General features: G+C 44.1%; 1 protein-coding gene across 2 annotated transcripts; it reads right to left on the reverse strand.

The window, feature by feature from the left end:
- Positions 1–280: 280 nt before the first annotated feature.
- On the reverse strand, positions 281–27,525 carry YARS1 (tyrosyl-tRNA synthetase 1). Of its 2 annotated transcripts, none has more exons than XM_054721018.1 (13): positions 27,290–27,525; positions 17,166–17,312; positions 16,850–17,025; positions 15,720–15,849; positions 14,654–14,734; positions 11,230–11,322; positions 8,522–8,657; positions 7,945–8,030; positions 5,430–5,565; positions 4,418–4,515; positions 3,329–3,522; positions 2,690–2,831; positions 281–1,147 (listed from the first exon to the last, which is right to left on the reverse strand). In XM_054721018.1, exons 1-13 carry the CDS (start codon positions 27,458–27,460, stop codon positions 1,037–1,039), a joined length of 1,701 nt encoding a protein of 566 aa, XP_054576993.1. In that variant the 5' UTR covers positions 27,461–27,525; the 3' UTR covers positions 281–1,036. The 2 variants fall into 2 exon arrangements, with proteins under 2 accessions (XP_054576993.1, XP_054576994.1); XM_054721019.1 differs by having other exon boundaries at positions 17,166–17,372; positions 27,290–27,351.
- Between the last annotated feature and the right edge of the window lie 28 nt (positions 27,526–27,553).

Here is a 27,553-nt window from a genome sequence, read left to right on the forward strand (position 1 = left end):
AGGGGCGTGGTGGTGGTTGGGGCCCACATTTAGAAGGGAAAATGTTCTCGCTGCAAACATCGGACCCTAAAAGTGGGGCTCCTATGCTTAGCACTGCCAAAGGGAGAGTCGGGTGTCCACCCTCATCCTCTACGCCTCCTCCCTCCGCGCACCCACTACAGGGTCAAAAATACAAGACACAAGCAGCTCCGGACGGGGTCAGGGGCTCAGCAGCTGCTACACACTTGTGTTCCTCTCTCCTGCGCTGTCCAGTTTACAGACCGGCTTCATCCAGACACCCTTTCTCAGACCTTTTATTTGAATTCATGATGGTTAGTGATACCGATTGAGATGCCTTACGGAGAAGTACCCCACCCTCTGTGAAGAAAGAACCAGGCAGTACCATCCACCCTACTTCTGACGTTAACACATAGCTGGTTGAGGGACCGAACCAGACTAGAAGAATCCAGGGGAATGCCAGGAGTCCAAGGCAGGCCCCATCTCCAATGCCAAGCCTTAGAGCTGGCAGGCATTGGTGAATGCTGCCAACCATGTGGTAGGCCACTAGGTCCTCTTGTTTTCCCTTCCCTTTTCAAATCCCACAATTTCCTGTTGGGGAGAAGCTGTAATTAATACAGTTCAGGCATCAGATCCCAGGCAGAGGCACAGCTGCTGGGATAACTCCAGGAAAACCTGGAAACCAGTGTTTTTCCAATTAGAAGGATTGTGGCATAAACATTTTCTGTGAGTTATATTAAAACCAGATTTCTTACGTCAGCTGCCAAGGGAAGAAGGTAGGCTACACTCCCTGCTGCTGCCCAGCCCTTGTTACTCCCTGGGAGGTCGGCCTCCCACTGTAGCCAGACTGGGGTGATCCTGGCTTCTGGGGCGATCCTGGCTTCTGGGGCCGTGGAGCTGCCTCTCAGCAAGTTCTGCACCTGATAAAGCCCCAAACTTCTTGTTTCACTGTCCCGGGAGATGGGTGAACGGAAGATAGCGCAAACTGAGGAGACAGATGACTCAGGATGATGGGAGAAGGGTGGGAGATGCAGGTTAGCTAGCTAATGTTCCCCCCTTTCAGTGATTTACAGGAGATGTACCCCAGCTTGGTCATGAAGTTGGTTTGCTTCCACTGTGCGACGCACTCCTCAGAAATTTTAAAGTCAGCCTGGATAAGAGACAAAAGGTGATTAGAGAGATGGTGAGGGAACTGCAAGAAAACAAAGACTCTCGTACACCACCAGAGTGCAAACTGACTTAACTTTTCTAAGAGCTCTCATCTTTTGACTTGGGTAAACCTGAAACATTCCTGGAGGCAAAAATGACAGAATTGAAGCTGTCTTACTTTGGGCACAGCATGAGAAGGCAGGTTCCTTGGAAAAGACAATAATGCTGGGGAAACGGAAGGCAGCAGGAAAAGAGGAAGCCCAAGTAGGGGATGGATTGACGCCATAAAAGCAGCCAAAGATGAGTCCGCAGGAGCTGTTGTGAACAGGGCATTGTGGGCATCACTGATTCATAGGGTCACTGGGAGTCGGAGCCAACTCAGTGGCACAAAGTTCATTTTAGGGACTTAGTTTAAGAAAATCATCATGAATAAGTGCGAGGAACTATGTACCAAGACATCCATCATAGCATTCTAATAGTGTAAAACGGAACCACCTCAATGTCTCATAAGGGTAAATAATTTAGTTAAATAATGATAATTATGATACAATACTATACAATAAGATCCCCCCTCAATATTTAATAGGGAAGCTTTTCAGGCATCAAGTTAAAAAAAAAAAAAAAAAGAACATATGGTATGACTCAAACTGTAAATATCTCTATGTATAGAAAATATCCACAAGGAAATAATCACTAAAGACATTTTTCAGTATCTCTAGGTGGTAGGACTATGGGTATTTTGTTTTCTTCTTTTTCCCCTATATTTTATACATATCTACGTTGAAAATATATTTTATAGCCAGAAAAAATAAGTGATTCATAAAGCCATCCTGGAAAACCAGAAAGGAGGGGATGAATCCATTTGGCACATACAGCAGGATGGAGAAGTAGAAATCACTCAACATGCCCGCCAGAAAACCTTTGTTTAATTGAGGAGACAAGTTATCTTAGTATGTGTGCTGCTGAAGCAGGAAACAAGTTATTAACTAGAAAAAGCCAAACGTTAGTGTTGGTTCCATGAGGAGAGTGAATTTTTGCTGTTTTATTCACTGATGTAGTAGCCCAAGCACCCAGAACAATGCCTGACATATATTAGGGACCCAGTATTTGTTGAATGAATGAACTCAAGGGTCACAGGGGCAGGCCACGCATGAGTCAGTGCCCCAGGAGGGGAAGAGAATGAGTGCTCCAAGATCAAGGTGGTGACAGTGACCCTGGGAGGGTTTTGATCCTGGCTCCACCACTTGTGGTGACCCTGTGTGGCCTTGGCAGGTATCCTGCCACGTAAAATGGGGACTATCTATCACAGACAAGATTCAAATGAGGAACTGTCTGTGCCTCAAGGAGCCTGTCGGTGCTCAGACTTACAAGGGCCCCCTTGGTCCTTAGGCACCTCGTTCAGAAAGGTCTGGAATGAAGAAGGAGGAGGAGCTTAGATGCAGAAAGGCCCAGGTGGAAGAGGCAGGTTTGGATTCAGTACAGAGCAGTCTGGGGGGACAGTCCAGGCAGCCCAGGTAAGAGGGGAACAATGGCAGCTTTTTACCTGCAACTTCTCAAAGACTTTCTTCTTGGGCTTGAGCTCGTCATCTGGTTGGCCCTTCTCATAGCCCTTCACAAACACTCGCTCCCCAGGAGCAGAGCCTGCAGGAGGGTCCAGAGGCTCAACCTTGCGGCTGCCCCCTTCCCTAGAAAGACACACAGAATAAGGAAAGAGTGAAGCTACAGGTTGCCTCCAGCTGTTATGAGACCAAAGCATTAGAGCCTCCACATGGAGGCCCTACTGGGATTTCGGGGACATCATCAGGGTTGGGTTAACCAGGGCTAAACTGAAGTCCTAGGTCAGAAGAGATATCAAAATCTGGGCTCTTTGGGGAGGAAGTATGACATAACAGAGAGAGCAAGGCCTTAAAAGCCCATCAGAACTGAGTTGAATCCTGGCTCCACCACTTATTAGTGTGAGAGGTGGGCATGTACACACTGCTTTGAACCTTCCATTTCTGTGTTAATAAAGTTAACGGTAGGTAAAGTGCTTCATTCATAGTACTTGTACAAGAAATAATTCCTCCATGCACCACCTTCGGGCCAGTGTTCTCATTCTACCTGGCATGTGGAGGGGCATCGCGTGGGCCAACCCACCCTTGGCCTCCCCCAGTCCTGCGCCCCACCCCAAGCCCTCACTTACGTAGAAGCACACAGAAGCATGCCTTGAGACTCAATTCCTCGCATCTTCTGGGGTTTCAGGTTGCAAAGCACCACCACCAGCCTATTCTGCAGTTCCTCCTTGGGCACAAACTGCACCAGGCCGCTCACCACAGTCCGTGGCTCCGCTTCCCCCACATCAATCTTCTCCACATACAGGCTGTCTGCATCTGGGTGCTGCCAGCAAGAGATGTTGGTCCCAGAGTGTCACAATGGAATAGATCATGGGGCCTGGTGAACCCTCCGGCTCCAGAAGGGGCACCTACTCCCTAGAGAAGCTCTTGAGGGACCATCTAGTACTCTCTTTCAAAGTCCCAGATAGCAGACAAGAGACCGGACCTTGAAGGTATATTCTACTCTCAGCCAAGAGGTGGGATTTGAGTAAAATGAGTCTAATTACTTATGTAAGAGGTGGAAGGAAACTCGAAGAGATGAAATGGCCTGGACTATCTGGGTGGCTGCCATTATGGCCACAGCTGCACCAGATGAGTCCTAGGCGCAATGGAAGATGGAGGAGGGTACTGCTGGTGTCACCATCTGAAAGCGCCAGCAGATCTCAAAGTAGTTTTGGTGTTTGGGGCTATACAGAGAAAAGCCAATCAATGCTGGGAGGAGAAAAAGCCCAAACAAATGGTCCCCACCACTGGTTGCATAACCTTCTGTCTCTGGAAAAAGAAAGTCTTTCTCCCTTCATCTGTGTGTGTGTGTGTGTGTGTGTGTGTGTTGTTGTGGTGGGGGTTGGTTTGGGAGACAAAGTGGCTGGCCTAAGACAATGCAGCTAGTCCAGACAAACTGGTAGAGACCAGGTGAGTTCATCAGACCAGATTTAACGGATCAACAGGTTCCCTCTGACTAACATCTGCCCCCCACTGAGTTCCTGGCTATGTTTGGCTGATAAGGTCCAGAGGCAGCAAAGGGAAAAAAGCCTGAGGCCTGGAATTAGACACCTGGGTTCTGACTTGCAATATGATCTCAGGGATGTTACTCCCCATCTCAGGCCAGGTTTCCTCCAGATGGAAACAGACAAACCTGACCCCTACCTGCCTCTCTGGAATGTGGTGAAAACGAGTACCTTGTCCACACTGACGACTTTCCCCACGCGGATATCCAGTCGGGATGGGACGACCTCCTCTGGTTCCGAATTCTTGGCAGGGCCTTTGGCAACTGGCTCTGGGAATAAGAAGAACCCCAAGGGTCAGAACTGTCCTCTTTCCCTATGGGAAGCCAACTGCTGATCCGACCAAAGGAACTAGCAGCCTTTCTGCAGAATCACCAGAATCCAGCCACCAATTATACATTCATCTATCTATCTACCTATCTACCTATCTATCAATCAATCAAATCATTTAATCCTTCTTCATTATTTACATTTACTGGAAAGATTTACAGAATTACATATTAGTCATGTAGGATTTCATGGAAGTAGCGAACTGAGGACCTGAATACTTTTATAGGATGTGGGAGTCCAGACTTTTCTTGATCAATTACACTTTACTTGACTATGAATGCTACTTCTGAGTTATATCTTCTTTAAAACAGGGTTGTGATACAACCCTTTGAGGAGTGACACACTAAATTTTCATCTATTCTTACTCAGTTCGGGAGGAGGGGAGGGGACAGTCGTAGCTCTGCCACCTTTAGGTGCTTCCATTCATGCACTCCACGTGTAGTAACTGAGTCTTTTCTGAGAGGAGTGGTTGGCCAACTAAGAGCCAATCAGAGGCACACGGAAGGGAAGTGAGTGACTCTAAAGATGAGCTTTCCTGAGAAGCTGTGCAGGCTGGGCCTAAGCAGCTGTGTCACCGTCATGGTCTAACTGAAGAGGATTTAGTGAAAGGACCCAAGGACACGTCTTACACCAGCATCTCCCGGCAGTGCTGGTACAACGGGATATGGTCACTGCACACTATCGGCCAGACCAAAACCAAGACGACTCAAGTTCCATTCCAGGAGTCAACAGGGTGTGACCCGCTGGCTTCTTGGGTCCTCACTTTAGGACAGACCTTTTTCTGAGGCCCACTGACAGGCCAGTATTCCAGATGACGTCACCCCCTCTGGTCCTTACCCTCCCCCCCTGGCCTTACTCTGCTTCGACGGATCTGGGTAGGCAGCGCTGGACAGTTTCTTCAGTGCAGGGGTATTAAACTTTTCCCGGATGGGATCCAGCAACTTGTTCAGGGCGACTTCAACAGAATTCTTCAGGTCTCCAGGGTGTACAACCTGCAAAAGTGTATGAGGCCTGGTGAGGTACGACACTGGAACAGGGCAAAGGACACTGGACACCTCAATCTACTAATATTGTCTGTACAGGATGCAGGGAGTTTTCCCAGCACAATCAGAACCACCTTGTGAAGCTGGTAGGGCAGAGAAGGGAATAGGTTCAGAAAGGTTATCTGACTTGTCCGGGGCCCAGGTCTTTTTTTTTTTTTTAATATATATACATTGTTTATTGATTTCAGAGAGGAAGGGAGAGGGAGAGAAATAGAAACATCAATGATGAGAGAGAATCTTTGATTGGCTGTCAAATATCTAAAAAATGGGCCTTAGAGGCCCTCAGACCTCAGGGGTCACTGAGTCTTTTCTTCCATTTGATGCCCAAACCCTCCTATCACACTGCCTCCGGTGGTTCTGCCTGAACACCCCCGTGGTGGGGAATGTAAGGACAAGTGAAGCAGCCCTGTCATTGCCACAGAACTGAGGTCATAAAGTTTTTTCTGAAGCTGAACCTAAGCATGCGTCCCTGTGGTCCCCTCCCGGAGTCCTGGTGTAGCCCTCTGGTTAAAGAAGAAACCTAACCCTAACCCAGGAGAGTCCTTCATGTAGTTGAGGATGACTGGAACCATACCTGCTTTTCAGCTAAACATGCCCAGTTCTTTCAACTGCTTTTGTGACAAGGTTTTGAGTGTGTTGCCTAGAGTGGCATCCTTCCTCTTCCCACGAAGACACCCCCGATTGTCAAATAAACCTCATAAAATTGAAGTCCATGCACAAGCCCAAATGTACTCAGAACAATGGAGAACTGAATGCATTATCAGCTCCCTGGTTCCAGGATCTACATTTCTGATGACTTAGGCCAAGACTCACACAGCCCTATCACACTGCAGACTCAACTTCAGAGTCAATAAAAACTCCCCATTTCCCCCCATATACACTATTATTACAGCTTCCCTTTAGGAACTGTTCATGCCTACAATGTTCCACCTCACCTTTTAGACTCTAGTCAGATCAAACCACTGCGATTCCTTGTATGGCATGCTGTTTCATCTTACCATGTCTTTGCACAGTTTATTCCTTCACAGATGTCCTCATGAATTCCTACCCCTCAAGTGAAACAGTGGATGCTATCCCCTCTACAGAGATTCCCAGACATGCCAGCCGGTGTGGCTCGGGGGCTGAGCGGCAACCTATGAACCAGGAGGTCGAGGTTCGGTTCCCGGTCAGGGCACATGCCCGGGGTTGCGGGCTCGATCCCCAGTGTGAGGTGTGCAGGAGGCAGCCAATCCATGATTCTCATCGTTGATGTTTCTCTCTCTTCCTCTCCCTTCCTCTCTGAAACCAATAAATTAAAAAAAAAAAATGATTCCCAGACAGCCAGTTAATCACTTCCTCCCATTTTATTTCTAGACCATGCATATATCTTCACTGGGCAGTAAGACAGGAAATATTTATTTATATGTCTGCTTCTCCTACTGGATTATGAACTCCATGAGGATGTAGTCTTCTTTGTATTGCCAGCCCCTAACACGGTGCCTAATACATGGCCACTGAGTAAGTCTTGCTAAACTGTCTGGTGAAACGAATAGTATCTTCTATTCTGTCCCTTTATATTTGTGTCTCCTTTTTGAGCCTTGATTTTAAACCTGTCCTTGAAATGCTTCCTTTTGGTTTGGTCCTTCCTTCCAGGTTAAATCCTTTGGAGAGTGATTAGGGCACCAATACATTAGCTTTGTGCTAATCTGTCAAACATCTGAATCCTCACCTAAGCCATTACCAATATACACTGAGTGGCCAGATTATTATGACCCCTGAACGCATAATAATCTGGCCACTCAGTGTATATCCTATATAATAAAAGGCTAATATACAAATTGTCCCCTCGACCAAGAGTTCAACCAGCAGGCAGGCTGTCCAACTGCCCATGTCCCCTCCCCCTGGCCAGGCTGGCTGGACCCACCCATGCACGAATTCATGCACCGGGCCTTTAATACACACACACACACACACACACACACACACACACACACACACACACAGACTGAGTGGCCAGATTATTATGTGTTCAGAGATCATAATAATCTGGCCACTCAGTGTACATAGCTCTGGAGAGCATACATAACCAGAAACCCGGCTAGGACAAGACGGAGAGGTCTGTCAGAATGAGTTCAGTGGGGCCCTGGCTGGGTGGCTCAGTTGGTTGGAGCATCAGCCTATACACCAAAAGGTTGTGGGTTCGATGTCCTCAGTTGGGGCATGTATGGGAGGCAACCAATAAATGTTTCTCCCTCACATCGATGTTTCTCTTTCTCTCTCTCTTCTTCTAAAACATATCCTTGGGTGAAGAATAAAAAAAGAAAGAATGAGTTCAGTGGGGATTATTACCTCATCAGCAAAGTCCTTTTCCAGATCCAAGTAAGCTGTGTAGGTTTTGTTTCCACCCCATTTTTCATCTCGAAGGATCACAAACTCTGTAAGAAAAAGGATCCACACCAACAAACTCACTGCTAATGGCAGACTCAGCATTCCTAGCCCAAAGATATGGGTATCTGTTGTTTCTGCCATACGTGTATTTTGAACTTCATTGTGTGGTGTTTTAATTTTTAAAATTGGATGTATGGCCATGTTGTATACTCAACTAGCATCTAAACTCAAGGGGAAGGATCGTGTCTTACATTTCTTTTTATTCCTCTAGTTCATGCCTTGCCCCCACCCTCATTTTATCACCGCTACCCACCGCACTTAGAACCTAACCTGGTAACAACACATGGACAACTAGATGGTATTTCAACTCCAACCATTATTAATATTTGTGAATTCAGAGCAGAGAACCAGGGAAGCCATCCCTGGAGGAAGACTGTGACACATCACAAGTATGATACAGTGTATGGTCACAAGTATTATCACTACTAGTTCTGCGGTTTCGGCCTGGCCCCTGAGAAGAAAACAGGGAGTGTCTTACCAGACTTGAGGGGGAAAAGGACATGCTTAATGAAGGACAGAACCCCATTGTTCTCCACATTCCCTGGCTCACAGAAGGCCTTCTTCAGTTTTTTCTTCACATCCTCCTTCCGATCAAGGAGATCAATCTTGGACTCCTAGAAACCATGGAAGGGAAGAGGACCTCTTGTGGTTGAAAATGAGAATATGCTCAACTAATCTGTGTACCCCGAACAACACAGGTTTGAACTGCACAGATCCACTTATACGCAATTTCCCCCCAATATGTACAGTACTGTAAATATATTTTCTCTTCCTTATCATTTTCTTAATAACATTTTCTTTTCTCTAGCTTACTGTATTATAAGAATACAGTATATAATACATATCACATACAAAACATGTGTTGCTTGACTATTATTGTTAAGGTTCCCAGTCAACAATAGATTAAGAGTAGGTAAGTTTTTGGGGAGTCAAAAGTTATATTTAGATTTCAACTGCATGGAGGGGGATGTCGGTGCCCCTAACCTCCACATGTTCAAGGGTCGACTACATTTTAATATTTTAAACAAAGATTTAAAAATTATGAGACTAGGCAGGGTGGGGGGAGGGAGCGCACAGCGTGCGCACGCCCTCTCCCTCCTTCACCGCTGCCGCCTCCTTCTTCTGCCGCTCCCGGTGCTGCATTTTTTTTTTAAACTAAATGGCCAATGGTATGTTTTGATCTACATCAAATGGAGATGGGATGGGGAAAAATACTGGTTCTGTGAAAACACCCCCTTTCTCCATTAGTGGCATGCTCATTCAGCTCTTTATATTCCAGTAAGTTATTTTGCTCTCACTGTTTAACAAAAAAGAACAACATAAAAATTCTTGCATACCTTGTTTGATTGGAGAATTTTAATGTTTTTCATTTATCATTGTAAAACCAAGGACAATTTTATAACTTTTTTGTACGTAGCTGTTACATGTAGGGCAATCTGTCTTTAAGTAGGGATAAATTACTCTAAAAAAATGAATCCTAGATAGTTTTCCCTTCAAGTCAAGTGTCTTGTTGTTTAAATAAACTTGTTTAAAATGAAAAAAAAAATTGATACTATGTCATTAGCATTTCCGAGTGGCTAGTCTTCACTTATAATTTTTATAGTGTATTATATTCCCAATTATTAGTGACAACATAATTTATATAACAGTTTCTAAACTTTTGGATTATATCCTGTTACAAATTATATATCATACTACAATGAACAGCTAGCAGAAGCTTTTTTGCCTTCTCTAAGATTATTTCCTTAAACTACCAAAAAATTGCCAGGCCCTAAACTATTTTCTGAAAGGGGTATACAAATTGACATGGCCATCAGCAATGTGTGATACTTGTTTCACAAAAACCACCAGTACCAGATATCATGAATTATCTAGCGCTGCCTTTCCTTTTTAGGGTAATAGTATTTGTTTCTTATTTTGGAGTGAGTGAGATCATGCTCATTTGAGTTCAGTAGTCACCAAATTCTGGTCCACATATGGCTGTATATGAATCACCTGGGGTGCTTTAAAAAAATATAAATTACAGGGCTCCACCCAAACCTCATGAATCAAAATCTCCTGGGGTTGGGCCAGGTATTATATTTTTAAAAAGCTCTGAGTCATTCTAATGCATTCATGTTTGGGAACTGCTGTTAGCACCTATTTCCAGGATTAAAATATGGTGAATGTCACCAATAGGATGAGTAATGTAATACTTAGAGAAATAATTGAGACATGGAGCACTGTAACTTGAGAGAAAAAAGAATGAGTATATTCTTTTAAAAATAACAATAACAATTTCCATGCATATATTTATTCATCTCTGATCAAAGAACTAGGTGAACGCCCAAACACAACTTTAAACAGAATCACGTAGTAGGATTTGAAAGAAAATACAGATTTCTGAATTGGTTCCCAGAACCACTTTATCAGAACCTAAGGACAGGGTCAAACCAACTTTAAAACAAAATTTTCTAGGTGATTCTGAAGATCAGCCATGTTTGGGAACCCTGAACGCAACCTTCCACATCTCTGTTGGTGACCGCTGCTCTATTCTGTACCCTTAGTGAACAAAATAAAAGTGTACATTCCTTAAATTGGACTTTTACATGTCAAAAGACAGCATATATATCATATTAATTATATCAAACATCACCCTAATAATCAAGATGCTAGTTGGTGAAATGCAACCACAGCCATCTCATTAATAAGGCTGAATTTTATCATAGTTCTATGAATAAAGAAATTACTTTTGCTTGAGCTTTTTATCAGTAGCAGTAAAACTTCAAAAATCATTAGGACTGCCCTAACCAGTTTGGCTCAGTGGATAGAGTGTCGGCTTTCGGACTGAAGGGTCCCAAGGTTTGATTCCGGTCAAGGGCATGTACCTTGGTTGCAGGCACATCCCCAGTAGGGGGTGTGCAGGAGGCAGCTGATTGATGCTTCTCTCTCATTGATGTTTCTAACTCTCTATCCCTCTCCCTTCCTCTCTGTAAAAAATCAATAAAATATATTTAAAAAAAATCCTCAGGACTACTTCTGGGTCCTTTGGTACTCAAGAACCACTGGAATTAACTGACTAATTTAAGATTACTTATAACTCAAGTATTTGAGACTTCTAGTTAGCTAAGTTACTCTTCTTTTGAGTCCTTAACCTCTTTATCTCTTACTGAAGATTTCTAAACTCAAGTCAGAGTTGGCACCTACCTCTTCTGAAGAACTCATTTTGCTACCAGTTAATCCTGGAACCATAGGATTCATCAGATGGACCCGTTTTGAGTATCCAAGTGCAGGGAGATACTGAGGGGTTAGAAAGAAACAATGCAGATATTAGGATAAACTCCTCCTCAGTACCCTAATCTCATCTGACTTGGCCAGCAACTTAATTGTTTCATATATTCCTTCCAATCTCTTTTTTTCTACTGAATGCCAACTTTCTTTATTTAAAATATATTTTTATTGATTTCAGAGCGGAAGGGAGGGGAGAGGGAGAGAGAGATAGAAATATAAGTGATGAGAGAGAATCATTGATTGGCCTTCTCCTGCATGCCCCCTACTGGGGATCAAGCGCACAACCGGAAATGTGCCCTGACTGGTAATTGAACCGTGACCTTCTGGTTCATAGGTCAATGTTCAACCACCAAGCCACACCAGCCAGGCCCAAATATACAGCTTTTAACGGTGATCATAATGTAAACAAAGTCCCCCCACCCTGCCAAGCTTTTCTATTAGTATTATATTGTGAGGCTAATGGATTTACTCTCCCATCATAAGCAACTATAAAACCTGGCAATACATGAAATAACCATTTGCAGGCATTGACAGTAAGAGGTGTATTGCTACACATCTTGAGAGAAGGGAAAGCAATGGTGACCACACACTCACCCTGGCTTTCCCTGTGAGGGAATATTTTTCAAACCAGGTGCTGAGAAAAAGAGACAAAGCAGAAAGCAGCTGTCTGACTAAGCAGAGACTGAAGTGTAGGGCTGTCAGGAGGCTAGGATTTGGGAGGGGTTCTAGAGAGAAGGGATTCCCCCCTCTAAAAATCTAAGTCAAAATTCCCCACTGAGACGCATGGCTGTGCATGCATATGAAGAGACTCCAGAAAGCCCAGCAGAGAACAGGTTCCGGAGGCTGAAGACCTGAGCAGAGATTTCAGAGGCTGCACAGTGCTGGATCTCGAGACAGATCTTGAAATTTAGGTTCAATCAAAATAGTGAGGGTTCTGTGAACACCTTGACATTTCAGTATGAGGCTCTAGAAAAGCCACAGCCTAAGAATAAAAAACACATAAAGGGAACAAGGGCAAAACTGTAATGGACCTGTTCTAACAAAGTCTAAAGCCAACCCCTGACAGGATCAAGGGGTTAAGTCAGTAACTTAAGTCAGTAACTTAACAGTCTACAGAAAACATATTACTTTATAAACATAATCCAGAGCTGCTATAATGTATCTACGATGACTCCGATACAGTAAAAAAGTACTAGAAATGAAAAGCAGAAAAAAGTAACTGATAGTTAAAATAGTCAACAAAAGCAGAGCCAAAGACCTTCCAGGTATTGGAATAAGCAGATCAAAGTGTCAAAATAATCATGATTAGTGTGTTAAAGGGAATAGAGGAAAAGGGAAAAGATGGAGAACCGTAAACAAGAATCGGAATGTATAAAGAAGAATCAAATGGAAGTTCTAAAAAGGCACAACACAATACTGAATAAATTCAACAGAAGATAGGATAAATAAACTTGAAGAAAAGTCAATAGAGAATATCCAAACTAAAGCACAGAGGGAACAAAGAAAGGAAAAAACCAGAATATTAGAGGTCTAATATATATGTAATTAGGGTCCCAGGAGAAGAGACCGAGAATAGGACAGAAGCAATATTTAAGGAAATGATAGGGGACAATTTTCCAAATTTGATAAGCACGTCAACCTAGAGATTAAAGAAGCTCAGCAAAAACCAAGCAGGATAAATACAAAGAAAACTGTAGCAAAAAAACATCGTCGTCAAATTGTTGAAAATCAGAGACAAAGAAATAACCTTTAAAACTGCCAGAAAAAAAAAAAATTATCTGACACAATGACACCTATAGGTGGCTTTTCAGTAGAAATTATGGAAGCCAGAGGCAATGGGACAACTCTTTAAAAGGCTAAAAGAAAAATAACTGTCAACCTAGAATTTATACCCATTGAAAGCAAAAGAAAGATGTTTGCAGATAAAAGCTGAAAGAACTCATTACCAAGAGACCTTCACTACAAACACAAAATACTAAGGGGGGCTCTAGACTAAAGGAAAATGATCCCAGATGGAAGCATAGAGACATAGAATTGCAGGAAGAAATCAAGAGTATCAGAAAGGGTGAGCAATGGTAAGTATTCATGAAAATTGTTTACAAAACAATTATAATGAAGTCTTTGGGATTTAAAGTATATATAAAAGTGAAATATATATAAAAATATAGATTTTTGCATTGTTGGGAAGTGGTAAAAATATCTAACTTAAACTGTAATGAATTACAAGGAAACAAGTTATCTCTAGGGCAGGAATGGGCAAAATTTTTCTGTAAAGGGCAAGATACTAAATATTTTAGGATTTGTGGGCTACACATATAGTCTTTCTTACATACTTTTCATTTTTTTTATAATCCTTAAAAATATATAAAAACTGCCCTGGCTGGTGTGGCTCAGTTGGTTAGAGCATCATCCTGTACACTGAAGGGTTGTGGGTTTAATTCCTAGTCAGGGCACATATCCAGGTTGTGGGTTCAATCCTCAGTTGGGGTGCATACAGGAGGCAACCAATTGCTATTTCTCTCCCACATTGATGTTTCTCTCTCTATCTCTCTTCCTTCCTCTCTCTCTAATAATCAATATTAAAATATAGATATATTTATAAAAATTTACATTGTAAACATTTCCCCATTCACTAAAGATATCTAAAAACCATCAAAAAATTAAAAAAATATTCCAATGTGAGGCTTTATTATAATGTATTAACCAATCCCTTGGCATTTATTTATTTATTGTAAATTTATTTCTAGATTTTTGCTTTAAATTGATAATATGATAAATACTTTCACACATGACTCAAGTTGCACTTTTAAAATCATTTCCTTAGGCTAAATTTTTATAATTATTAGGGCGAAGGGCAGAAACATTTTAGTGTTGTCAAACCACCCTCCAGCCATTTCCACTAGCAGTGTTTTCTCTCCACCCTTGCCAATGTGAGGTTTCGAGATGCTTACAAAAATACCAACTGCTTCTCAAAAGCTCTTTTCAACTTACTCAAGCTCTTTCCCAGAAAAAAAAACACTATTATGGGCTTGTACTAATTTCCTCCTTTAAGCACTATTAAACCTCATCTTAGAGCTGAGTGGTTTATATAAAATCCTGAGCAAACAGACCAAATGCTCTGGGAAAGAACAGCAGTGCCTCTCCCTGGAAACTGAGCTGTTTGCTTGGCCATTAACTGAGATACTGAACCACTTTCTTACTCTTTCTAGCCTCAGTTTTCTCATCTGCAAAACAAAGGAAAGTAATACTTACCATACAATATGGTTATGAGTGGCGGGACTGGCATTTTCAGCAGAGCTCTGAGGCTCAAAAGAAAAAAGATAGAAGAGAGGATACTAACCTTCTCTGCAAAGGTGAAAATCTTTCTCTGATCAATGCCTCCAAATTGGGCATCTACTTTCAAATATTCTTCATCCAAGGCCTGTGGAGAGAAAACACATGAGCATCAACTCCTACTATATTTCTTCTATATGCATCTAGGTAATCAGAAACTTTTGACCATGTCAAAGGTACCCACTGCATAATGAAGCCTATGAAAAATGTTAAATAAGGGGCAGAGGAAAGGGCTGAGAGAGCTCAGGCAAAAAAGGCAGGGCTAAACTAGTGAACAAAGACTTACTGTCACTTAATACATGCCAGGCCTGGTGTCAGCCCAGTGGATGCAGAGATGAATCAAACCCAGACTCAGCCTTCAAGGAACCAATTATCCAGTTGAGAAGAGACATATAAACAGATAATTTTGTCATGCTAGGGTGCCTAGCAATATCCCTGACAGTGAATGGTTTTAAGGCAGGGAGAAACCTGATCTTTGTTCATATAAGTGTGCACACATGAAATAGGATGAGCTGGTTTTGCTTAATGGAAAATAGGATCATGCCTAAAATTTATTTTCACACATTGCTCTGAAATTAATTTTCAAGAGATTGTGGTCAACTTAAGGTTTGCGAGATGAGCAGTGTTTTTTTTTGTTTTAAATATATTTTTATTGATTTCAGAGAGGAAGGGAGAGGGAGATAGAAACATCAATGATGAGACAGATTCACAACCCGCTGCCTCCTGCATGCCCCCTACTGGGGATCGGGCCTGCAACCTGGGCATGTCCCCATGACCGGAATCGAACCCCGGACCCTTCAGTCCTCAGGCCGACGCTCTATCCACTGAGCCAAACTGGCTAGGGCAGATGAGCAGTTAAATGACAGATAGGAAGGGGAAACTTACAACTGACAAAGTCAGAGGGTTTTAGGAACTGGAGGCAGGTGGAGGAGGAGGGAGACAGAAAGGAAGGCCTACCGAATTGTGAAGGAACAGCAAGTGCATCAGTTTAATTAGGCTGAGAGAGAGGTTTTGACCAGTGGTTAGAAGCAGAACAGAAACGGTCACTAGGTAACCCCATCCCTCGTAAGTACCTGTAGTCCAGGGTACAGCAGACCACTCAGCAAAGGGTGCTCCACCTGCTTGACCACCTCAGCTCCAGCTTTCTTGGCATCGTGCTGTGTGACCACAGAGGAGAGTCTGTATACGTCTAGCGTGTACTCTCTGAGGAGGAAAGGAAGAGCAGACAGTTAAAACCACACCCAGGCCTCAGTTTAATCCTAAAGCACTTTAATTCACTCTCCCAATCTTAAGACATTTCAAGAGAGCACTGCCTACTAGCTTTTAAAATGTGAGTGGCCCATCCTTTCATTCAAAATACTACTTCATTTTTATCTGTTTTTTGTTTTTTTTAAAAAGATGGTTTTAATCTTCACTTATGTCTTGAAATACTGCTTCTCAGCCATTCCCCTCCATTCTCCTTTTCTGGAATGCCTATTAAATAAACATCAGAATTTCTCAATCTATCTTCTATGTCTTAAGAATAGTGTACCCATCGCTCAGTTTAAGAAAAAGGACCTAGTGCCCGGCCAGCATGGCTCAGTGGTTGAGCGTCAACCTATGAACCAGGAGGTCAGGGGGTTCGATTCCCAGTCAGGGCACATGCCTGGGTTTCGGGCTCGATCCCCAGTGGGGGGCATGCAGGAAGCAGCCTATCAATGATTCTCTCTCATCATTGAAGTTTCTCTCTCTCTCTGAAATCAATAAAAAAAATATTTAAAACAAAGTAGGGCACAAAATCACATGTATTCTAACATCACAAACATGAATAAAACTGACAAGCAATAAAAGTTGTTGGGGAGGTGATAAACAAGTGAAATATTTTTCTTTCACATTTCTTTTATCAATATTTGCTGAGCCTGGAAGGAGAAAGGAAGGCTGAATTGTTCATCATTGCTCTCCCATATGCTGTGAGCTCTGCAAGGCCAAGGACTTTTGTTATGATTACATTTATATCTCCAGCAAATGGAGATATACCTCGGCATTTACTAGTCAGTACATTTTCAATGGATGAATGAAAAGGACAAAAGGAATACATTTTTAAATGGTTAATAGGTAGAGCCAAACAGCTTCTAGTCCAAATTTAAGAGTGCCTAGACTCCACAGACCTGTAATTAGGGAGGAGCATCGGAGCCATGAGGAAGGTGGGTGATCAAGCACTTACTTGCTGAGCTGGTAATCGGTGCCTTTGATGAACTTGAGCTTCTCCAAGGGCACACCGATACTCTCCAGCATTGCCTTGATCACATTCTCGTAGTAGCTGGTTCGGAGTTCTAGAAGTTCCCATGGGGCTTTCATGTTATCCAGGTATGCATGAAGGTCCGCAAATAGAATTGTTACCTGGACAGAAGAGATAAGGAACCAGCAAAATGTGAATTTGCCTGAGGACCTCCACACCCCCCTCCCTGCCCTGCCCTTGTCAAGTCCCTCTTTTGGCCCTTCCCCCAGGGCAGCGGCTTTGTTTAAATATTATTGCTTACCTCACATCCTGCTTTCAAGAAGTCTGCGATCTTAGACATAGGCACGAAGTAAGCCACATGGGGCTTGCCTGTGGTTGCTGTTCCCCAGTAAACTTTAAGTTCCCGATCCTTCAGTATCTCCTTCAGCTTCTCTTCCCCCAGAACCTCCTGTTGTGGAAGCAGAAGAGCTGGTTTAATGCCGGTGCCCCACCTTGCTCATCCTTTACCCTGTGACAAGGAAAACAAAGGCATGTGTCACTGGGGGTCCAGGCTCAGAGCCAGCAGGGGGTCCAGCCATGGTCTCAGTGGAGAGTGAGAGCCAATATAAGTTGGTGTGGTTGCTAGTACCACTCCAGTGAAATGACACTGATATTAGGGGAATGGGGCATGTCCCCACCCGCATCTTCCCATCCAACTACCTCTAACTCATGCTCCTTCCTTTCAAAGCCAACTTCTTAAAAAAAGTTATCTCTTCTTCCATTTGAGTTTGAATTCCATGCAGCATTACACCACTGAAAATGCTCTTGCTAAGATCACAGATGGTCTCCAAGTTGCTAAATTCAATTCTCACTCCTTTCCTGAAACACTTTCCTCTTTTGGTCTCTTCTATTTCATTCTCAGTTTTCCTCCTACTTTGGCTGCTGGGTCTCAGATTTTTTTTGCATCTGTTCTTCTTCCTCCTAATCACGAAATATTAGCAATTCTTGCAGCCCTACCTCTTCTCACTTTACATTCTCCTGCATCTCCTTCAGTGGCTTCAATTACTACATATGAGCTAGTAACTACCAAATCTCCTGCTCACACCCATGTACAGAACTGTGTACTTTTTATCAACCCAGTTAATCCAAACTCAACATGTTCAAAATTAAAAGCTCATGCTCACATCTTTCCACCTTATTCCCCAACCATCCTTTTCAGTAAATGGTACTATCATTCATCAAGTTGCATAAATTACTCTGAAACAGCTTTTAAACCTTTCTTCTTTTCTCCACTTCTATCCCACCACCCTAGTCTAGGCCACCATTAGATTACACCAAGATTATTACTATAGCAGTCTAACAGGTCTCCCATATCTAATCTCTTGCTCTCTAATCCATTCTCCAAAAGCCAGCCAGAGAGATCTTTAAAACCCAAAATTTGATGAACTCATTTACCTGTTTAAATACTTTAATAATTTCCTTTTGCCCTAAAATATATTGGAAAAACCTTAATAGGCTGGTATGTTACAGATAAAAAGAGATTTTAGTGTTTGTTCAAGTGATTGTTGGGAGGGCTGTTGGAAGCCATGGTGACAAAAATGGTTTTGCTGGTTGGATTTATCTATTAAAATTGGACTTGTTAAAATTCTGTGTTCCAAGCTGATTGGAGGTTGATCCTGTACCCTCCAAGCCCCTGACTTATTTGGACACTTGGAAGGTTCTTACTACCCAAGGAAAGGTCATATCACTTACCCTTTAAACCTGAGTGAGTCAATGCCATTGGTTTTGTATATCCTTTGTTCCCAACCAGCACTATTTTATGGAGAGAGGCTAGGAATCTGGCTAAGGGAAGCATGCAAAAATCTCTGGTTAAGATTAAGTTATGAGTGGAAATAACTCAAATGTCCATGAACTGATGAATAGATAAACAAAATCTGGTTTAATCCATGTAATGGAATATTACGCAGCCATAAAAAAGGAATGAGGTTTTGACCGGTACAACATTAATGAATCTTGAAAACATTATTCTAAATGGAAGATGTCAGATACAAAGGCCATATTTTGTATGATTCCATTTATGTGAAATGTCCAGAATAGGCAAATACATAGAGATATAAATTAGTGTTTCCCTAGGATTGAGGGGTGGGGAAGAATGGGAAGTGACTGCTAAGGGGTATAGATTTTTTTGAGGGTGATGTAAGTGTTCTGGAAATAGATAATGGTGGTAATAGCACAACTTTGTAACTACAATAAACCCACTGAATTTTACATTTTAAAAGGGTGAATTTTATGTTATGTGAATTGTATCTCAAAAAAAAAAAAAAGAGGAAAAAGGCTGTGACCTAATACTGCTCTTAGAATAAAATCCCAATTTTATTTTTAATCTATCATTCTATCTATCTATCTATCTATCTATCTACCTATCTATCTATCTATCTATCTATCTATCTATCTATCTATCTATTTCTTGTTACTCCTCGCCCGAGGATATTTTTCCATTGATTTTTAGGGAGAGTGGAAGAGAGGGAAAGACAAAGAGAAACATCGATGTGAGAGAAACATCGATTGGTTGCTGTAATGCCCAGTGTTCAGAATCCCCAAAACCCCCCAGGAAGGAGCCAAGACCCGCTGTAACTGCAAGAGAACCTTTATTCGTGCTAGCACGAGCTCTCATCTCCAGCGCTCACCGGGGACCAAGAGAAATTCTCTCGCCAACACCAAGGCTTTAAGGGGGTCTCAAGCAGTGGGCAGGGAGAGTGTTTATGATTGGTCAGGGGTAGGGTGAGGGGTCCAGTTACACAAAGGCACACTGGGTAGCTTGCTTAAGGTGGACTGAGTCCATCTCTCTACATTCCTATTGGCAGGTTCATGCAATTGTTACATTCTCGCGGTTTTCTAAGAAAAAGGAGTTATATACATAGTTACACAGGGTGGAGGGTACAGTACATTTTGTGCTGTCCTGCTCTGCCCTTTCATTCCCCCCTTGTCTTGGGACACCCGGCTCAATCATGAGACGGTTTGCATTTTTACTTTGTCTTTTACTTCTGGTTAAGGCCTTTAGTACTACAGTCCCCAACAGTACTGTCCACAGTGAATTCCAGTTCTTCTCCTGCAGGTGTTGAGTTTCCTCCTGGCCTGCGTGGAGCCCAGGCTAGGGATCTCACGGGTGAGGCCGCTGGCTGCCAGGATCTAGGCCGTTTCCTGGTGCAGGAGCTGGGAGTGGTGTAGCCAGGTCTGGACGCCGTCTACTTCAACAGCCGTGGGCGTGCTCAGGATAACAGTGTAGCATCCCTTCCAGGTTGGGGTGAGTCCTTGGGCAGTGAACTTCTTTACCTATACCGAGTCCTTGGGCTGGAAGGGTTGTACAGGGACAAGCTTATGGGTGGTTCTCTGGGTATACTGTACAGCCTGTAAGGACTTGAGTAAGGGAATGGTTATGAATTCCAGCTTTCAGTTTCTTCCTGTCCCTGGAAAGGAAGCGGCAGGGGGAGGTCTATCATATATGATCTCTAAAAGGGGGAAACCCCTACCGGTAGGGAGTACACCTGGCCCATAAGAGGGTGAAGGGTAGGAGGTTGGTCCAGTTTTCACCGGTTTCTAGGGTAAATTCAGTTAAATTCTTTTTTTGAGTCTCGCGCATGGCTGTCCTAAGGCTTGAGCTATATTTTGAGATATCTTGGCTACAAAAGGCGGGGCTGTTATCTGATCCTATGACTACTGGCAGCCTGAATCTAGGTATAATCTCCTGGAGTAATCTCTTGACAATTATAGAGGCAGTTTCTGTCCTAGTGGGGTATGCTTCAACCCAACCCGAGAAGGTGTCTATGAGAGCTAGCAGATACTTATACCCTGACGCTAGTGGCTTAATCTCTGTGAAATCTACCTCCCATGCTCTCCTGGGGAATTTCCGTGGGGCCCGAATTCTCAGGGGGACCCTCTTACCTTGCTTAGCATTTACCTGTGCACAGACATTACTTCTAGTGACTATGCTTTTAATTATTTTATCTAAGAGTACCTGCCTTGTAGAACTTCAGAAGTCTTGGTGACGCCAAGTGGGTAGCCTGGTATAATTGGGTAACTAACGTCCAACCTAGAGCCTCTGGGACCAACAGTCTGTCATCTGGTAGGGTACACCAACCATCCGGTTCTTTAATGGCTTGCTTCTGTTCTGCCAATTCCTCCTCTTGTTTGGTGTAGGAGGGGGTCTGCATAGGTCCAGGTACGGCAGGGTTACTAAAACTTGTAAAGGCCCCACTGGTTTTTGGGCGGCTTCCTTGGCAGTTTGGTCTGCGGCTCTATTTCCTCTGGCTTCAATTGTCTTCCCTTTCTGATGTCCTTTGCAGTGCACTATTGCAACTGCCCTTGAGAGCCAGATGACCTTTAATGTGGCTAAAATGTTTTCCTTATTTTTAATTTCCTTTTTTACTGCAGTTGGTAACCCTCTTTTCTGGTGGATGGCACTGTGTTCCTATTGGAGGGCCTGGATTAAGGCCAAAAGCTCGACCTTTTGTGCTATGGTTCCCCTATTTAGGGACTGCGCCCAAATGGTGCGGTTCAGGGTGACTACTGCTGCCCCTGCACATCGGATGCCATCCTGAACATAACTGCTCCCAACCGTGAACAGTACCTTGTCTGGTGATGATAGTGGGGCATCTTTCAGGTCTGGACGAGCCGTTTGTACTGCGTCTGTTACCTCTGTGCAGTCATGAATGGGTTCCTCTGGCTCATCATCTGGAAGCTCTGGAAGCAGGCTGGCAGGGTTGATGGCCAGTGTCTTATGGAACCGGATGCAGGGCTGGTCCAGGAGAAGAGCTTGGCACTGGGTGATCCTGGTGTTTGACATCTATCTCTCCAGGGTACCTCGAAGGAGGGCCTCCACACCATGCGGTATTATTAGGGCTAGTTCCTGGCCCAGAGTTTGCTTATCTGCCTTCTTTACCAGCGATGCTGTGGTGGCTACTGCCCAGAGGCACGCTGGCCACCCTGCTTCCACGGGGTCTAGTCTCTTAGACAGGCTACAGGTCTCTTCCAGGGACCTAGAGTCTGAGTGAGAACCCCTTTGGCAATGCCTCTTACCTCACTCACGTGGAGGTGGAAGGGCTTCGTGAGGTCTGGCAAGGCTAGGGCAGGTGCTGAGATGAGAGCTTTCTTTAGCTCCTCAAAGGCCCATTGTTCTACTTCGGTCTAGTTCAGTGGCTGCGTTCCCCCAGTACTTGAGTCTAGAGGTTTAGCAATCCCTATGAGCCCCGGTATCCATAGGTTGTAGTATCCAACTGCCCCTAATAATTCCCGCTTCATCCCCCGCAATGGATATGATGGCAGTCCAAATAGTTTCTGTAGGAGGTCACATCTACATAGGGGGTACGGGCATTCTGGCATGACCAGAAATGAATGAGTTACCGTGTTCTTTCCGAGGTCCATAGTCCTTTTTGATGTCTAAGGAAAACAGGCAATTTGTCCGGTGGCTTCCTGGACTGCTGTCTTCTTAGAGGTTACGGGTCCCATAGGCCCTGTCAAGACTGAATAGGCTGTTTCAGTGTCCACCAGGAAACTAACAGGTTTGCCCCCCACTTGTAAGGTTACCCTGGAGGCTTAATAGAAAGGAACCCCGGTCCTGTCAGTCCTTTTCTTCTAAGTTAAAGACCCTTGGAGTCTGAGTCTCCCCTTTCTGCTTCTCTAGCTAACCTGCCAGGACATTTTCTCTTCCTGTGCCTCTGCTTCTTACAATAGGCATACTAATTCCTTCCTATTTGCTGCTGGCTTTTTCTTCTTTCTAATATTTCTCTGTTCTTCTTCTTACTATATATAAACTTTTACAAATTTTATAATTTTAAATTGGTCTTTAAACTTTCTTCTATGTCTTAAAAAAATGTATAACTATGCCTCAAATCTTTTATTACTTTAAAATATTTAGAAAAGGCAGAGGGAGAAGGGAGCAGGCTCAGCCGCTTGAATTTCAAACTGTTATATTTTTCCTATAGATAAGCATCTCAGATTCTGATAAGCCTGGAATGGGGAATTTCTAGCTGCCGCCTTTAAGCCCCCTAACAGAACACGGTGAAAAGTGTCCAAGGAGTTGCCGAGGGTTCTTGGGTCTCATTGGGGCGGAGGGGGTCACAAGGGAATTTCCCTCCTCGTTGCTGCCTCTAGCCACTTAAAACAATCCCTGGAGGGGAGGGACACCGGGTGGGCAGAGGCAGGGAGCGCGGCGCGGGTCCCACCGAGGCGTTTTCATCTGGCAGCCCACTCTCTGTTCCCACTGGGAAAAGTGCTTGCCTCCTGCTAACGAAGGTGGTGTCGGGGAACCGGTGACCCCTACACTGTAATCAGACTCCCTAATCAGACCTTTCTGAAAAGCCACTCTGCTTGAGTGTGTTTCTATTAAAAATTACTGATTTCAAAATTATAACTTAAGAGTTGCCACACACACACAAGGACCAAGTGGCCTATAAAATATTTTCCTTTTCTTTTAAAGGTTTTACAATGTACAATAATCATATCAAACTTAATGGCCAATTGAGACAAACACTTCTGAGACCGTTCCTTCACCACTGATTAAGACTGGGTGGTGGCAGGTGTCAGAAATAAGATTCATTTAGGTTTTGAGCTTGCTGGGCAGCCTTGGTGACTTTGCCAGCTCCAGCTTCCTTCTTATAGTTAATTTTAGAATGTGGTCCCTGCTTTAAGTCTCTTTGGATTACAATTGTTATAACTTTATATCTTCAAATTAATAAATATAGACAGAAATGTTGTTAGGCAGGCCGATTCCCCCTCTGACAGAGAGAAAACACCCCTGGGAAAAAAGAATCCCAGTGGCCACTCGGGGGGATTGCTACCTGTCAGAGCACTCAGCCTTAAACAAATTAAATGTGTTGTTGTTTTTTTTCTTCTATATATGAACAAATAATTATAACCAGGCAGACAACAAAATATCAAACAAACATCTGTCCTTATATCATTTCAGTAAATAAGTATTCTTATATTCTTGGGATCTAAGCAGATAACAGGAACACTGCCTCTAAGTCCCCTGATGGGGGCCTCCCTTTCTTATCGTCGCTTTTTCTGGCTTCTGCCATAGGCCAGTGGGCAGGACCAGTGTGTTGAAGGAAAAATCATCCTGCAGTCCGGCTCGGGGAGGGACAGGTTACACATGGAGCGTTGTTTCAGGAGAGGCAAAACCTTGATAAAAGTTCCGTAATTCAATCACACAGTCAAAGGTTAAACTAGAAGGGAAGAACCACTCAATGTCCTCTAAGAGGATTTTAACAAACTGATAACAAACTGACAAAACCTTGACAAATCAAAATTCAATAAATAATATATACATAGAGGGCCCAATTATGACAGAAAATATAAGACAAAAAGACAAAACAAACAGTCCTGATACCAACATGACAAAACACAAAACAAACACCTGTTGAGAGGGAGAGCCTCCAGCCCCTTCCGGGGGGTCCCTCTCTCCTCTCGCAGGAGGGAGAGCCTCCAGCCCCTTCCGGGGGGTCCCTCTCTCCTCTCGCAGGAGGGAGAGCCTCCAGCCCCTTCCGGGGGGTCCCTCTCTCCTCTCGCAGGAGAAGATTTCTTGTGAGCTTAAAGCCTGGATGGCCTCCTGAAAGAAAAGATTTTTAATCCAGTTACAGATGCTATTAGAATCAGGATGAGAGAGGAAGGGAAAGTCCAGGTTATGTCCTCTCTGAGGATCCTAATAACTGAAAACAGTAAGTTAAACAAACGGTTAACGGGGTCTATAAAGAGTTAATAGTAACTTCAGCCTTAGTTCCACGTTGGACTATGATGTCACAGGCCTGTAAATCTTTCCGCCCTGTGAAGTTGTTAGCTGGGAGTCTCCAAGCACCAAAAGAGATAAGGAAGCTGTAAATAAAAGTTCCTTTGTTCTTTGAAATGTTATAAATGGATACTTTTAAATCAACCTTAGAACTTTAAAATTCAATTTAATACAGTAAATTCACAAATCAGAGCAAACTGAAACCTTCATTTATACAAACAGAGGAATTTTTATCATCTAAGTGGGCTTATTCCCTCTCTGACGGAGAACAAAGGACTGAGAAAAAGGTGTCTCAGCAGCTGCAGGTCCGCCCTATCTTTAAATAAATTAAACAGCAGAAAGAGATAACAAATATTTTCACATTTATATTTATATACCAAACAGTCCGAGTTTTTGACTCCTACTAGATATTTACCAGAGTTTAAACAGACACCTGATTAATTTGCCTGAGGAAGCTCTATGGCCTTGGGGGGGGGGGGAGATTAAGCTCCCCTTTCCACTCACTTGGAGTGGACTGAGTCTGTCCCATAATGTCCGTCAAGAGAGTCCACAAAACAAAACAAAAACAAATCAACACACACAAACAGAGGATCCTTAAGAAAAGCCTTCCAACGCGAGTCCGTTGGAGCAGAACCAGAAGCGTGGACGACGGCCTCACGCCGACCGGTGGGAGCGACCCACCTCGTCCCAGAAACTGAGGGGCATACACATCCCTCCTGAAAGAGGATCGAGACGTCTCCCGATGCCTCTAGCCCGTGGTCCTCCAGCACGTCTGCCTAGACCGCTTCGGGCACTGCCAGAAATTCAGATTTGAGCTCACACAAGGGACAAAAGACAGACACCTACCGTGGCCAGTCAGGTTCTCCGGGTTTGGGGGTCCCTCGGAGGGCTTGGGGATCCCGGACGAGCCCCCAAATGTAATGCCCAGTGTTCAGAATCCCCAAAACCCCCCAGGAAGGAGCCAAGACCCGCTGTAACTGCAAGAGAACCTTTATTCGTGCTAGCACGAGCTCTCATCTCCAGCGCTCACCGGGGACCAAGAGAAATTCTCTCGCCAACACCAAGGCTTTAAGGGGGTCTCAAGCAGTGGGCAGGGAGAGTGTTTATGATTGGTCAGGGGTAGGGTGAGGGGTCCAGTTACACAAAGGCACACTGGGTAGCTTGCTTAAGGTGGACTGAGTCCATCTCTCTACATTCCTATTGGCAGGTTCATGCAATTGTTACATTCTCGCGGTTTTCTAAGAAAAAGGAGTTATATACATAGTTACACAGGGTGGAGGGTACAGTACATTTTGTGCTGTCCTGCTCTGCCCTTTCAGTTGCCTCCTGCACAAGCCCCAACCAGGGCCCAGGCCGGGGAGAAGCCTGCAACCAAGGTATGTGCCCTTTACTGGAATCGAACCCGGGACCCTTTGGTCAGCAGGCCCACGCTCTATCCATTGAACCCAACCGGCTAGGGCTAAAATCCCAGCTTACAAGACCCTCAAAGACCAGGTCCCTGTACCTCTCCTAAACATACAAGTAAAATGTATAGCATGTCAGTTGGTGATAAGTTCTATGAGGAAGCAACCACAAAAAGGCAGAGCAAGTGATACAATTCTGGTGGCAGGTGATTTGTTATGTAAATAAAGTGCTTCGAGAAAGGCCTTCCAGATAAAAGATGACAATAGTCAGAGAGCCTGAAGGAGGCAAGGGAAAGAGCAATACATATAAAGATTAAGTGTTAGATCTGCATTTTGCTCACTCTACTCCAGCCAAATTAGCCTCCTATCTGAACCACAGTGTTTTTGCTCTCCTCTGGGTCTTTTTATTTTTAAAAATTTTAATTATATATAATTTTATTGATTTCAGAGAGGAAGGGAGAGGGAGAAAGGGCTAGAAACATCAATGATGAGAGAAATCATTGATTGGATGCCTCCTGCACGCCCCCTACTGGGGATCGAAACCCGGAATGTGCCCTGACCGGAATTGAACGGTGACCTCCTGGTTCATAGGTCAATGCTCAACCACTGAGCTACGTCGGTTAGGCTTTCCCCTGGGTCTTGATCTGTGTTCTTTTTACCTGAAATGTCCCAGTCCCACCCCCCACCGCCATTCTTCCTCTGGTTAACTCCCACTCCTGCAGTTCCTGGAAACAGCAGGAACATAAGTGAAGAGGTGATCTGCAGCTTTCAGGGTGCGGTTTAAAGGTCACTTCTTCAATCTTCCCTGACACCCCAGCTGTCTCCCCTAATTTCTTTTCAAAGTTTCGTGTATAGTCATTTACAGTACCTTCTTCAACTGTAATTAAGTGCTTGGATTACAAGTCATTTTTAACGTCTGATTCTCTTCAGACAAACCGTGGGTGGGCAGAGCCTTGACGTATCCCCATTACCTAGCACCGCGCCTGGCACATAATAGGGTGGGAGTCCGAATTCAAAGTCTGGTTCAACACAGGTAACTGCATACAGGAGGTGAGCCCAGTGTGGTTTCTGTGGTACCCAGATAACTGACTGACTGACTGACTGACTGGTGGACCCGCAGTGAGGACTGCAGGCTCTCTCACAGCTGCTTTGGCGCCGAGTTCCCGGCCCCATACACTTAGGATCTCGTAGTGGGGTTCAGGATCTCTGAACGTTGGGTCCTCAGTCCCCAACAACGCGTTCCCAACTCTAAGGCCTGACCTGAAGGTTCCGGGTGATAAGGTGCAGCTTCTCTTCTGGGCTCAGAGCATCCCCCATGGCTCCGTCGCCCTTGTCTTCCGGGCTCAATCCAGCGCTGCGCCCTTTCCTCGCTCTCGGTCTCGGCCGCCGCCGCCGCCGCCTCGTGCCGGGAACTGTACTGTCAGGTTGCATCAGCTGAGCTCGTCGCTCGGCTTGCTCGGCCTGGACCCGTCGCCGTGAGGTGGTCGGAAGTCAGGAGCAGCAGAAAGTCGAGCGGGTCGATGA

This window comes from Eptesicus fuscus, chromosome 9 (assembly GCF_027574615.1).
Source record: "Eptesicus fuscus isolate TK198812 chromosome 9, DD_ASM_mEF_20220401, whole genome shotgun sequence".
NCBI lineage: Eukaryota > Metazoa > Chordata > Mammalia > Chiroptera > Vespertilionidae > Eptesicus > Eptesicus fuscus.

Bases quoted from the DNA above. Each gene is read 5' to 3' on its own strand.
- YARS1 (XM_054721018.1), bottom strand. From the start codon at position 27,460: ATGCAACCTGACAGTACAGTTCCCGGCACGAGGCGGCGGCGGCGGCGG. The intron at 15,850-16,849 runs GTAAGTGCTTGA...TTTCCTCCTCAG, and splicing joins ACCGATTACCAGCTCAGCAA to AGAGTACACGCTAGACGTAT. The intron at 1,148-2,689 runs GTAAAAAGCTGC...TCTCTTATCCAG, and splicing joins AAGTCTTTGAGAAGTTGCAG to GCTGACTTTAAAATTTCTGA.